Below are 14,221 nucleotides of genomic sequence, written 5' to 3' on the forward strand. Positions count from 1 at the left end.
GAATACAAAGTGTACAGTGCTCACTTTGTATTATTATTTTTTATTTCAAATATTTGCACCGTAAAAGTGATAAACAAAAGAAACAGTATTTTTCAATTCACCTCATATAAGTACTGTAGTGCAATCTCTTTATTGTGAAAGTGCAACTTAGAAATGTAGATTTTTTTGTTACATAACTGCACTCAAAAACAAAACAGTGCAAAACTTTAGAGCCTACAAGTCCACTCAGTCCTAGTTCTCGTTCAGCCAATTGCTAAGACAAACAAGTTTGTTTACATTTACTGGAGATAATGCTGCCAGCTTCTTTTTTACAATGTCACCTGAAAGTGAGAACAGGTATTCACATGGGACTTTTGTAGCCAGCATTGCAAGATATTTACATGCCAAATATGCTAAACATTCGTATGCCCTTTCATGCTTTGGCCACCGTTCCAGAGGACCATGCTTCCATGCTGATAACGCTCATTAAAAAAATGAGTTAATTAAATTTGTGACTGAACTCCTTGGGAGAGAATTGTATGTCTCCGGCTCTATTTTACCCGCATTCTGCCATATATTTCATGTTATAGTAATCTCAGATGATGACTCAGCACATGTTAATTTTAAGAACACTTTTCCTGCAGATTTGACAAAACACAAAGAAGGTACCAATGTGAGATTTCTAAAGAAAGCTACTGCACTTGACCAAAGGTTTAAGAATCTGAAGTGCCTTTCAAAATCTGAGAGGGATGAGCGTGGAGCTTGCTTTCAGAGGTCTTAAAAGAGCAACACTCCAATGCGGAAACTACAGAACCCGAACCACCAAAAAAGAAAATAAACCATCTGCTGACTCAGATGATGAAAACGAACATGCGTCGGATCGCACGGCTTTGGATTGTTATAGAGCAGAACCAGTCATCACCATGGACGCAGGTCCTCTGGAAGGGTGGTTGAAGCATGAAGGGACATATGAATCTTTAGCGCATCTGGCATGTAAATATCTTGCGATGCTGGCTACGATACTGCCATGAGAACACCTGTTCTCACTTTCAGGTGACATTGTGAACAAGAAGCGGCCAGCATTATCTCCTCCAAACGTAAACAAACTTGTTTGAGCGATTGGCTGAACAAGAAATAGGACTGAGTGGACATGTAGGCTCTAAAGTTTGACGTTGTTTTATTTTTGAATGCAGGGTTTTTTTGTACATAATTCTACATTTGTAAGTTCAACTTTCATGATAAAGAGATTGCACTACAGTGCTTATCTTAGGTGAATTGAAAAATACTATTTCTTTTGTTTTTTGCAGTGCAAATATTTGTAATCAAAAATAAATATACAGTGAGCACTGTATTCTGTGTTGTAATTGAAATCAGTATATTTGAAAATGTAGAAAACATCCAAAAATATTTAAATAAATGGTTTTCTATTATTGTTTAACAGTGCAATTAATCACCATTCATTTTTTTAATCGCTTGACAGCCCTAGAAAATCCCAGCCCAAACAGGGAGAAGCTGCCAGGTCTGGTTCACACTGCCTACACAAAATGAGCACTGTGGGGCTCAGCCACCATTAAGATGAGGATAAAAAATAGACACCAAGATAATTAACAATGACTCTTCTATCCTCGTTAGTTTCTCTATCTATATTCCATCGTGCACCTAACCTTCTCTATTGGCTCATGTGCACAAGTCGCTAACCCTGCAAGGTAAATATCCTTACACTGTGTGCTCTTTGGGACAGAGACTGTCTTTTGTTTGTTCTGTGTCCGTACAACACCTAGCAGCATGGGGTCCTCATCCATGAACAGCTCCTAGTTGCTACAGTTATACCATATTTTTTATTATGAAAGCTCAGACTGCAGGGAGCTGTGGGACTTCCATGCGTTTTACTGCTCCAAACCTTTCAACTGCAATCAGCAGGTAAGGAATTTGCAGCTCTGTGAAAAAAGATTAAAAGCTGGGTGTGTGCACGTCAATTACCTCCACCCTGGAGGGAGCCTGGAGGATTATGTGGCACGTGTAACATGATCTGCCTTAATGTATTTTGCACAGCTAGGTGTGTAAGCAAGCAAGTCGCTTGGTGCACATAAAACAAGACTCCTGTGTAATCGTCATAAAAACGTGCCTGCCAGCTGTTCCTGGGTAACCAGAGATTTATCCGGGTACTTTCCCAGGACGGTCTTTGTGTGGGTTGGGGGGAGTTGCATACACAACCTCCCCTTCCCCCCTCCCTCTTTAATTATTACCACAAGCTGGGTGAGTAACAGTACTGAAAATGCAACTTGGTGTTTTTAAAGTGAATTCCAGGCTGGCAAGACAAGACCCAGACTGTGAGCCCCGCTACTGCCTAGGCAGCAAAGCACCAGCCTCCCAGCATTGAATGTCAGCTAGAAGGACTGCCCTTAGGGGGCAGGGGATAGATTGCCCCATGGAGATGAGTCTAACCTTGGCTTCTCTGCTGCAAGCACCAATAAAAATGGACGCCAGTTACGGAGACCACCAGCTCGTTCCGCATTCCAGATGGTAATGGTTTTCTATCCCGGCCTGGGCTGCATTTGATATAATCTGAAAATGAAGACCTCCATCTCCTATTACCAACCCCGGAACCACCCTCGCTTCCACCACCCGTCAGTTTCTTTTCAGTTCAGAAATTAATCTCCGACTTCCTCCTCCCCTTCATCCCCAACAAAATAACCGTGACACCCATTGATAAACACCGTTAATCTTTTGCAGAAGAAAATGTACCAGGGGAGGGAAGAAACCCCTCCATATGTACCTAATTTCCTGCACAGGTTCAGGGTTGACCTCAATGCTTTCGCCAAAAAACACCGGGAACATTCGAGGCCTCATCTCTGGCACAGAAGAGTTCACAAGAAGGTAAGGGACCTACAGGACAAACGGGGAAAGAACAGCACATCAAGCATTAGGACACAGCAGAATGCTGCTCGTGTTATTTACGACATACGCTGTTCAGTCATTGAACATGCCACCGGCGCTATGGCCAAATTCAATTCTGGTGAAGGTGGGCGCAACTCACTTGAATTCAGACCCCCCGGGTTCATGCTCTGCTGGGACTGCCCAAGAAGACATCCCCTGTGGCAGGTGCTTTTTGAGATGTGGACACGGGCTGGAGAGACAGCACTAACTCATGTCAGATTGCTGGTGGTAATAGTTTTACATCACAAGGGGCCACACTTTGCTGCTAGCTAGACTGGTGTAAATCCCAGCTAACTCCATTGACTTCTATGGAATCACTGTGGATTCACCATAGAGTCAATAAGAGAATCTGGCCAATGACTTCATTGGCATTGCACTAGGTCTGAATTTGCCCCTTCCCCCGAGGCCCTTTAACTCCCACTTACAGTCCCTCTTACTTCTGGGAGCAGAGTAGAGCTCGCAATGGTTATCCAGTAGATCTGTTTGTGTCAGTGCATGGGGAGGAGGGATCCTTCCTTGCTCAGGTTACAAAGCTCAAAGGCTCATTTCTCAAAGGTGGGGCCAGATCCTCAGCTGGGGTGGCTCCTTTGACGTCAACACCAATTTAAATCAACCCACAAACTGGGAGGTGCAAGAAGAGGCGCTACACAGACTCTGATCGGCTTTTCAAGTGGTTTGGCCCGATGGTGCATCCCCAGTAACGCTATCTGTACTTATGTGGTTGCTTTCATTTCTCCCACTCTGGTTGCAACATCAGATTAGCATTACACAGCGGAGTCTCTGCCAGCTGCACCCTAGACACTGCCAGTAGCCGTCCCACCGCAGTGCCTCCTTCTGAGCGCCCAGCCCTGACGTAAGCTGATCGAGCCCTACAATCCAGGGTTGCCTCTCTACCCTGCAGATTCCTTCCTTTGGAATTTTATCCCTTCCCATATATCTTTTTCATTTGAATTATTCTTCTCTTCCCTTATTGCTCCTGCTATTGTGAGCCAGTGAGCCTAGATAGTTTTCACGTGGGGTCCCCTGCTCAAAATGGGCCTGATCAGCAAAGTTCCAGATCTGGAAGTGGATCTGGCATTTGGGAGGGGTGAGGGTGGTTCAGACCTGCTGAGGGTGCATCTATGTTTTGTATATTCCTTCCTCTCCTGCTTCTGAACTACATAGGATGGAGCCCACCTGGATACTCACTGCACAACCTCTGTCTTGACATGTCGCTGCCCAAGGATCATGAGGAAAATCCTTCTTGAGGCAGGGATCTAACAAAGCTTCGAGTTTCAATACGTTTTCCAATAAGGGCTGCGCATGAGAGCCTCAGTGGCTTTGTTTCCCCCAATTAGTGCTCTGTGCTGGGGCAGTACATAGTGATGCACAAACGCCCACTTACTCCGGTGGGAATGGAGAAGTTAAAACATCATAGGCCACATTCCCCAGTCTGCTACATCCACTTTGCACAGGGTAAGCATCTCCCGCTACCCCTCCTCTGCCGGGGGGAGTGTCAGGGGCATGGCAGAACAGAGCTCCATTGCCCCAATGCTCCTTCGGAGTATGGTCCCTGTGGAGCTGCAGCTCCAACTTGCACCGGGGCAGGGCAGCTCTGCATCAGGGAGCTGCAACCAGCCCCCTCTCTTGTAACGGAGAATCCAGCCTGATGTACCTTGATTTGGGCTATTCACCCTGCAGCTGAGTAGCCCTCACGGTCCTTGCTCCTTGCTAGAAATACTGCAATCCCCAAATGTCCAGGGGACCTGCAGGGAGGCAGAGCACCCTACCGCTGAGTTCAGCAAATAAGCTATTCACCGCCCCACAGCGGTTTCTGCTTTTTCTTCACCAATGAAAACCTCCTGGAATGTTTGTTCCTCTAGCCTAGGAGAGCACATTGGGACATTGGGGAGATTAATTGGTGCCTTTCGTTATATTTTCTCAGCTCCATTCATAGCAGCAGCCCTATGAATCTGGGGCTTTAAAACAAAGTGACCTAGAGCACTGGGACAGACTCTGAGCACCTTCTCCTGAAGCTTGTGAATGTAGCTGCTTTGCAACTCCTACATGGGACGATGGTGTCAGGAAAAACTGGTTCGGTGAGGAGGGCACAAATGGTAGATAAGTACCCAACTCACATCAAAAATCACTGGGATTTGGATGCCTTTGAAAATCTGCCTTTTAGTCTTAAATGTTACAGTTGTCAGTGGAAATCGCATCCTGTCCTATAATAAAGATAATATCCTGAACATCTAGAGCGCCTCCCTGCCAACCATTTGAAACTCAATTTGCAAACATTTCAGCCTCAATGTCTTCTTAATGCAGCAAGCTAACAATGGGCAAACGCCAAGGATTCCCTTTAATCCAAAGCACCAACGTTCAGGGGTTCAGACAAATAGTTCTCCGTTTGACCCGTCTCTAAAGCAAACAGAATAAAATGGATTCAGACAGCTTGGGGAACAGCGAGGGATTCCAAATTTCTAGTTACTCTCTTGTCCTCTATCAAGAAACACATTCTCTCTCTCTCTCTCTCTCTCTATTCCTCCCCGAAGTACAGAGTAAATTTGTGCATGCTCTACATTTTAGATTTTGACCCAGTCATTTATTCAGAACCCTTGAACACCTTAGAAGCTCTTCATACATAAAGCCTAATGGGAAAATAATCATCTACATGGTCTGATTGATTGATCAGTAGGGGGGAAGTATTGGAGGACCCATAAAGTTATCCGAAATAATGTTGAGACACTGAGATTCTTCCAACAATATAATGTAGCTGTCTATTCTCACAAAGCCCAGTAGCTTTTCTAGCACACAGGGAAAGCTGCTTAAGACTCTTTCTCCTTAGATCTGGGACCAGATTCTCTGCTGGTATAAATTGAGTTCCATGGAAGTTACTGGTGCAGAGTTTTTGCACTGAAGGCAATTAACCGTTGGAGCAACTTACCGAGGGATGTGGTGGGCTCTCCATCATTTGAAATGGTTGAGTGTCTTTATATGAGATGTGTTCTAGTGCAACCACAAATTATTGGGTCTACAGCAGGAATTACAAGGAGAAATCTTACGGCCTGTGTTGTGCAGATTGGACTGGATGACCACAATGGTCCCTTCTGGCCTACAAATTTATGACTCTATGGAACTGCTCCAATTTACATCAGCAACAAATCTGACCTCTGAAGTTCTTGGCAGGGAGGAGGGGCTTAGGGGTAAGGCATTTTCAGAAATGTGCCACAGGACATGAAAAAGGCTCCCCCTGACCACCAGGAAAGCTAATCATGAACTCCTCTCCAGCACAATATCCTTAAACATAAGTTCCCAGATCGAATGAACCAGCATCTGCTGTCTGGAGCCAGTGCAGCTGCTACGTTAGCTCTGTGGCACTCCCTCGGAAGGCTGCCGCGTTGTGTGTTTCACTCCCCACAGCCACTTTGCCATTGGCTTTGATTTATGAAACACAGGAACCTGGTGTCCCTCTAGGGAGATGTCTGGAGGCCTCTGGGCAGGGTTTAAAGGTCTTTAAGGGGGGTGAAAAACCCTTGGAAACATTCTCTCCACCCAGTGCAAGCTGAATCTATGCACGACAGAACCCGAGCCCATTTCTCAGCAGTCGCCCATTCAATAACAGTGAATAGTCTAAGAACATGGAGGATCCACTTGACGGTAGCTGAATCAATGGCTTCCAGCTTCCCCCTCTCTTTGAATTGTCTTTCACCTCTGGGTTCCTTACGGCTGAGAGAATCTGCTGCGATGGTGCACTCGGCCCAACAGGCGGCAGGAAGTAGTGGCACTCTCCAGAGGCCCCGTTCTAAGACGTTCTCTAGCTGTCTCTACACAGGCAAGAGGTTCTGAGATGCATCAGACTTTGGGGGGCTTAGCCTGAATTGAAAAGGAAGACTTTGGAGCTTCTACTCCATGCTCAGACAACGTAGTTCTAGAAAGTAAAATGCAAGACCTAAATACTTTTCTAGAGTGAAATTTATTCCTCTGCAGAGGGCCAGCTCCAGGCCTATGCACCACTTAAGTTCCCTGTAAGCCCCTTGGGCCATATCCTCAGGTGGTGTAAATTGGCATAACTCCACTGACTTCAATGGAACGATCCCGATTTACAACAGCAGACCACCTGGGCTTAAGGGGTGCATAAACTGAGAGCTTTTGCTTTTGACGGGCAATGAAGTTTCAACGTTTCATCTGAATTCTCAGGACCACAGACTCTAGTTTACCGTGTTGCTCTGTTACCAGCCAGTTCTTTTTAAACCAGTGACATTAAAAAAAAATCCCTCCTTTTATCAAATGTTGCTGCTCCATCATCGATAATAGCCAGTATTTGCACAGTGCTATGGAAAAGGCTTGTCTCCACTGACTTTCATCTCCTGTCCAAATGGGAAAGGTCGTTCCTGCTTATTCCTGGCTCGCATTCAACATTCACGAGGGAGGGGTGGGCATTTCTATTTGTAAATAAAGCTCTTTGCCTTTTGCATGTGATTCTTTTACAGGGCTATCTTCCATGACCGTATACACATGCCTTGCCTTAGATCTGTATGCTAGCTTTTACCTCTTGTCTATGGCAGGCGCTCTGTTTGAAAGCACCTAATCTGCAAGAGGGTTTTGTTGTTGTTTGGGGGGGGCCGGGGGGGGGGGCAAATTGTACACAGACACATTTGCAGCATCTGCTAACTGCAAGCATGCTGGGTGAATCACCTGCAAAGCACTGCAGATTGCTTCTCCTGGAGTGGGAAGCAGAGCTGGGAATATGCATCCCTCCTTATGCACCAATTTGGATTGCGCAAACGAGAGAGAAAGGTAACTAGCTGCTGGGTGCCCTCAGTGTGAGTGCACACAGGCAGAAGTAGTAAAATAGAAAAGAATAACATGATGATTCCCCTCGGAGGCCGTTTAGACATTAGAGCAGGCTATATGTGCCGTCTTGTTCTGTAACATCAGCAATCAGCATGCATTTTTAGTGCAAAAGAATTTGCTGCCTTTGTCTTGGTTTTTATAATTCTATGACCAAATTTATCCTTGGCATAACTCCACGGATTTCAATTTGGTCACTGATGTTTGTAATCTAACCCTGTCTATCTAGATGGAATCTAACAATCAGAGAGCAGGATGGGACATAAGGGGGGCAGGGGAGTCAGATGATCCCACATCTACTCCTACAGGGTTCTGACATTGTCCTCTGAAGAATCTGGTGCTGGCCACTATCAAAGACAGGATACTGGACTACATGGACCTGGGGTCTGATCCAGTCGGGCAGTTCCTATGTTTCTAATCAGCCAGATCCTCAGCTGGAGTAAATCACTACCATGCCATTGATTTCAGTAGAGTTACACTGATTTTACACCAGCTGAGGATCTAGGCTGTGCCCATGGTCATGTTTTACCAAAAGCTCTCTTTTAAAAGAGTACGGTTTCTCTTTACTGGTAGCTAAGGTTAGGAGATTGTCAGCATTGGGATCCCCAGGGTTGGACTCTGTGAGGATGTGGATGGGATCCCTCCAAGAGGAGAGCATCCTAGGTGCTTTTCCCCTTTCAGTCCATTCTGAACCAATATCCCAGCAGGTGGTAGCTGGGGCCTGAAAGGACAGTGCCAGGCACAGACCTGGATAGACAAAATAATGTCTATAGAAATGAGCATTTTCAAAACATCCAAGGCAAAATTCTGTTTGCATGGGACAGAAGGGAGGAATTTGGCCCCTGCAGCGAGGAACAGACTTGAACACATGCATGGCTTTTTATTACCTTGTTGGAGGATTTGCATAGTGTTGGTGCCAGCCCTATAGTAACTGACTAGTTATTGGGAAAGAGGGAAGGAAATGCCTAAAACAATACTTCAGTGCTCCGGCTAACTGGAGGGACAGATGCTGGCAATGTCTATTTGAGAAGAACAATGAGCAATGCAAAACGTGTAGAAGACAACCTTCTCCCCAGCCCCCCACAGGGCTTTCCCAGCTGATATCCAAATGATGTGCAGGAATTCCCTTGCCCCCATTCGACAGAACAGGATGTAGTGCAAAGAACACTGGACCCGATTGAAATGACAGAGAGTTCAGGTGGCAGAGTGAAATGCTCAGGGTTGGACTCTAACCAGCCTATGGGGGCTAATACTTCTTTCCTGATACAAAGTGCCCCTGGGTCTCTGAGAAGCCCACAAGAAGCTGGGGCTTTTCAGACAGCACCTCTGACAGTACAGCAGCCCCCAGCCACATGCTGGGGCATTGGTTTGGAACTGACCCAGAGGGGAAAGCACCTGCCTATTGAATTATCAGCTCTCTTTCCAGCATCATCTGGATTTTCCTTGGCAGGATTCCCTCCTCCTCCTCCTCACCCTGTCCAACCCTGCTTAGCATGTGCGAACTGACAGGAGGACAGCACGGGAAAACAGAGCTGCAGCAGCTATACATGCTACATCGCAGCCCTCAAGGAGACTCAAGCTCAGCTTGCTTTGGCTTATGGGTACACAGTTATTTTAAAATCTAAACAGTGGAGTTGATGTCATGTGCATTTGCCATCTCCTACAGTGGGTAAGGAAAGCTGCTGTCACAACCAAGGAAGCCGCTTTGGCACCCAAAACCAGATTTCCTGCTACTTTGCAATCAAACACTTCACCCTGTCATATTTCCCCTGAAACCATCACCCTGCAAAGACTTTGCATGTGATAGCTCTGCTTTTCCCTGCACTGTTTCCTGCAAACTCATCCATCTTAGGGCATGCGCAGAGAACTAAAACAGTGTATAGAGGCAATTCCTGCAATAATTCAGTTTGTTCTTGGCATGCTATTAACTCCACTCTATCTGATTGAATATAGGTAGGTATTTATACTGCACTCATCAGCACGACATCTTGTCCTTCTGATAATTGGATCTGACACATGAACCCTTGGAGGGAACCACACAAAATATAGTTGAACTGAAAGTATTAAATAGTAAGGGGGAAATGTGCAAAAACACCTAAGGGATTTAGGAGCCCAATTCCTATTGATTTTTGAAAATATCTCCCTCAATCAGAGAGATTCTGTTGGTGAAAGAGAAACTTTTGAGCTACACAGAGCTCTTTGTCAGGTCACAGTGGGCAAAAGCTTTGGCTCCAGCATCCCAACCAACATGCCCATTATATGTTACCAAACCACTTGATCAAAGAGCTAGTCAAACACCTGGACCAATGATCAAAATGCTGCAAGTGAGGGATGAATCTCATCTACTAGGTCGGTTGAGTGTTGTCTTACTCCACATTTTAAGTGATGGGAATATGTGTCGTTTACTTCCATTGCCAAGAGGGAAAGGAACTTTTTGGAATTCAGCTGCCCTTCATGTGCTAGCTGATTTCAGTGAACCTGTCCGATAATCCCCCTTGCACTTTAGCCAACACCGGTTCATTACAGCGCTGAGTAACAAACTTGGTGACAAGGTAACTGGGAGCATTCTTGAGGGATTAGCACATTAGAAGTCCAGACCTCGTAATGTTTCCCCCAAGTGCCTCTCCAGAGCACAATTCTGTTCTCAGCTCTGCACAGCTGATCTCATGCTCCTTACTAACACGGACAGGTCGTGTGCTGATTCAAGGGGCATTGTGTGCATCCCAGGACAGTAGGACACTGGAGCCAAGATAGTCCATGTGACTCAGAGAGCAAGACCATGCCCACAGCACTTCATGAAATCTGTACTTTTGCCCAGACTTGTGTGCAAAGGGGGTCTGCGAATGGAGAATGTTAGATAGCTGATTGCACGGTGTGTATCCTGCTAAATCAGATCATGGACACAGCAGCACTAGGTGCTTGTTGAAGTAATTAACTGATTAATACAACTGGGCACCTCCCCTGGAAACAGAAGCCTGTCACAGGAACCAGAACCCTGTGTGTTGCAAAGCAAAGGCCCGTCCTACACAACTGAACTCAATGGGAGTTTTGCCATTCACTTCAATGAGAGCAGGAGCCAGTCTTCAAATGCGTCTAGTCCTGAATGCTGGTGATGGGGCCATTTTTATGCAGCCTATGGAATTTGCAAAGGTACTGGCAGGGGAGCGATCAAAGTAGAAAATGATACATTGGTGTAGGTACCAAATGTAAAGCAACGTTTGCATCGCTCCTGCAGGCTTAATTTGAGAAATAAAAGCTACACGTATCTGGGTAATCAATAAAGCACAGAACTGCAGAATGACATGTTGAGCTGGTGATTGCCACTCTATCATCAGAGACAGTCACAGTGTCACAACTAATTACACAAGAACATAAGAACGGCCATGCTGGGTCAGACCAATGGTCCATCTAGCCCAGTATCCTGTCTTTTGACAGTGGCTTCAAAGGGAATGAACAGAACAGGACAATCAAGTGATCCATCCCCTGTCATCCAGTCCCAGTTTCTGTCAGTCAGAGGTTTAGGGACACCCAGAGCATGGGGTTGCATCCCCGACTATCTTGGCTAATAGCCATTGATGGACTTATCCACCTTACCTAATTCTTTCTGAACCCAGTTATACAGTTGGCTTTCACAACATCCCCTGGCAATGCGTCCACAAGTCCAATCATACAACTGCTGCATGAGAACTCTCTCGAAGTCACTTAGAATTCCGCATGTGGAGGGCCTACGTGGCTTATAAACTTGGCGTACACTGAAAGATCATTCAATGAACACTGCAGTTTGCCCCCCACTCTAAGCAATCAAAAACCTATGGAGCAGCTCCTTGGAGGAATCCCAGCTGAGGTTCTCTTTGTCCCTCCAGCATTCAGAGTTCTGAAGCCTCTTCCCTTCCATCTAAGCTGTAGTTACTGGGTGAAGAATGGGGATTAAATTAAATGTGTGCATCTCTGTAGCTTCATTACAGCAGAGTTAGTGGCAGATGTTCCCAGAGTTACGGTAGCAAAAGTTTCCAACCTAAACCCCCTATTTTCAAACATTCGCAGCCAAAGCTGGTTTAAAAAAAAAAAAAAAAAAAGAGGGAGATTTTGTGATTTTTAATTTTAAATTTCTCCATTTTTCTGAAATCTGAAATTCCACAGTTAAAAAAGGGGGAATCAGCTTTATACTTGTTTGAAAAATGAGGCCGTTTCACCAAAATGTCATCAACTTTTTCCCCACCTCCAATTTCAGCAATATTTTGAGATTCAAAAAAACGTTGCTAGCTTTCCACAGTGTTTGTCTCTGGGGCTGAAATGTGACATGCTTCGTGTCTGCCAGGGGCTGGATGGTGGGAGAAGGGTAGAGCCCAATCCTGGCAACTGGGCCAACTGAGGCACGGCCAGGGGAATTGAGCTGTCTCAGATCACACAGCAGGTCAGCGCTCATGCTGGGAATAGAACCCAGGAGTCCTGGCCATTAAATAGTGCTACCTCCCAAATAGCCCTTCGTGACCCATAAGGAAAGCAGAGGCCAAGCCTACGGGTAGAAATGAAAATACATATTGGATATTTGTAGCTAATAATCCATACCCTTTGGATCACTGGTGTCCTCTGACACGCAACTGGGCATTCGTCCCTCCTCTGAAGCTCCCATCAGCATCCCCCTGAAAGTCACCACCTTACGCCCTGTCCAGGGATGGGATTGCTCCCAGCAGTCCAAGAGGGAACCTGGGAGAGGGCTCAAGAACAAACTAACCCTGCACAGAGTCAGCACCAGGCCCATACAACTTCTGCCTGCAAACCAGCACTTCAGTGGTACATCTGCTCTGCGAAGGGGTGAATTTCACCCCAAAGCACATCTTTAACAAGGGACAGAATACACTATTTTCTTTCTAGTAAAGAATTTGCCCCTAACACCGAAGAGTTAAAATGCTACTAAAAAACTTAAGTTATTTCTCGTTTGGCAGCATTTTTTCCCTCTTTCTCAACTCCTGTGCCTTTCAGGCATGTAAGGGCCTGGGCAGCTAAGCTCTGCTTTTGAAAGCTACCCCGAGATAAACACACACAAAAAGGTTCCCCAGACAGGTGTTCAACCCCCTGCCATGAGCTGTGTTTTATCTATTCCGACATAAGTATTACTAAGGGTTACTACGCAGGGACAACTGTCCATCAACTTAATATCTGCTGGAGGACTATGGGAAATGGAACTGAATGTTTGGAGTATATAGCATGGTGTTACCCGTTCAGAACAACTGCATAAATAAGCCAGTACGAAGACTGGAGTTCCTCTAGCCACGATAACCATGGGGCAAGGTCTGTCTTTTTGTTCTGTGTTTGTACAGTGCATAGCCCAATGGGGTCCTGGTCCATGATTAGGGCTCCTAGGCACTATAGTAACACAAATAATAAATAAGAGAATCAGATGAATACTTAGCCCTGTTATAATGCATTGTGCTCAGAGACTCTAGGCATTTTACAGAAGGAAGTGGATTGCAGATTGGGAAGCTAGGAGGGGAGCCTTTGCACCACAAAAAAGGACAACACTGGCACCCCCTTTTGCCCCTAAACCCTTACCAACCACACACAAAAAAGGAAATTAATAGAATCTAAAAAAGGAACAAAAAAATCAAACCCCTCCCCCATATGACTTTGGACTCCGAAAAGAGAGCAAAGCCAGAGACTCCACGAAATCTACTAGGGATTTCACTACTGCTATTGATTTGATGTGGAAAGGGCTCAGATACTATGGTGATGGGCAGCAGGCTGAAACAGGTTGATAGATATGAACCAAAAGATGAAATCACTTGCCCAAGTGTCAGAAGTAGGAACTGAATTCAAGTCACCAGCGGCCTCTTCTAGCTAACCCCCATACCACTCTCTTTCCAGATTTCACACGAACATACTGGTCCATGAAAATGTCATTTGCAGCAAGCTGACATTTACAGCAATAATGAAATATTTGCCTGAGTTATTCAGTGGAGACGCATCATGTTGTCTGTTTTAACTGGTAAGATACACTTGGTTAATAAATGATTGTGCATTGCTAATGTCTTGATGTACTGGAGATTACAAGCCCTGTTATTCATGCAACTATAACGTTTCCAGAAACAGGATAGGTTTCATTTGGAAGAGAGAACAGTCAATGGAGACGTCAAATTGAAAGCGTAGCTGGTAGTCCTAGTGTTATGGAATATTTAATTTTAGATAATTACATCCTGCAGCTTTAAATCAACTTTCTGTTTCAAGTGGGAAATGTATGGTACTTAACTTCTTGTCCAAAAGAGCTATAGAGTGATGCAGTGGGGTGTCAACTAGCTGAAAGGTTCCACCTTAGAGGTGGCTGCATTTTCATAGCTGGTGAAGTGATTCCTGTATATCTATATAAAAATTATGTGCCAAATCCTGCAGTCTTTATTCTTGCAAAACTCCCCCAATTTTTATTTAAATTCAGTGGAAGTTTTGCCTGGGTAAAGACAGGATTTGGTTGTGGCACGCC

At 45.3% G+C, this 14,221-nt stretch overlaps 1 protein-coding gene across 2 annotated transcripts in view; it reads right to left on the reverse strand.

Moving 5' to 3' along the window:
• The window catches only part of RFLNA (refilin A), a 30,911-nt gene that overhangs the window by 7,453 nt on the left and 9,237 nt on the right, over window positions 1–14,221 (reverse strand). For both annotated transcript variants that reach the window (XM_037878829.2, XM_037878828.2), the window contains exon 3: window positions 2,756–2,865. In XM_037878829.2, the coding sequence (XP_037734757.1) occupies window positions 2,756–2,865 (110 nt within the window). The remainder of the gene's footprint in view (window positions 1–2,755; window positions 2,866–14,221) is intronic.

Source organism: Chelonia mydas, chromosome 15 (genome assembly GCF_015237465.2).
Source record: "Chelonia mydas isolate rCheMyd1 chromosome 15, rCheMyd1.pri.v2, whole genome shotgun sequence".
Lineage (NCBI taxonomy): Eukaryota > Metazoa > Chordata > Testudines > Cheloniidae > Chelonia > Chelonia mydas.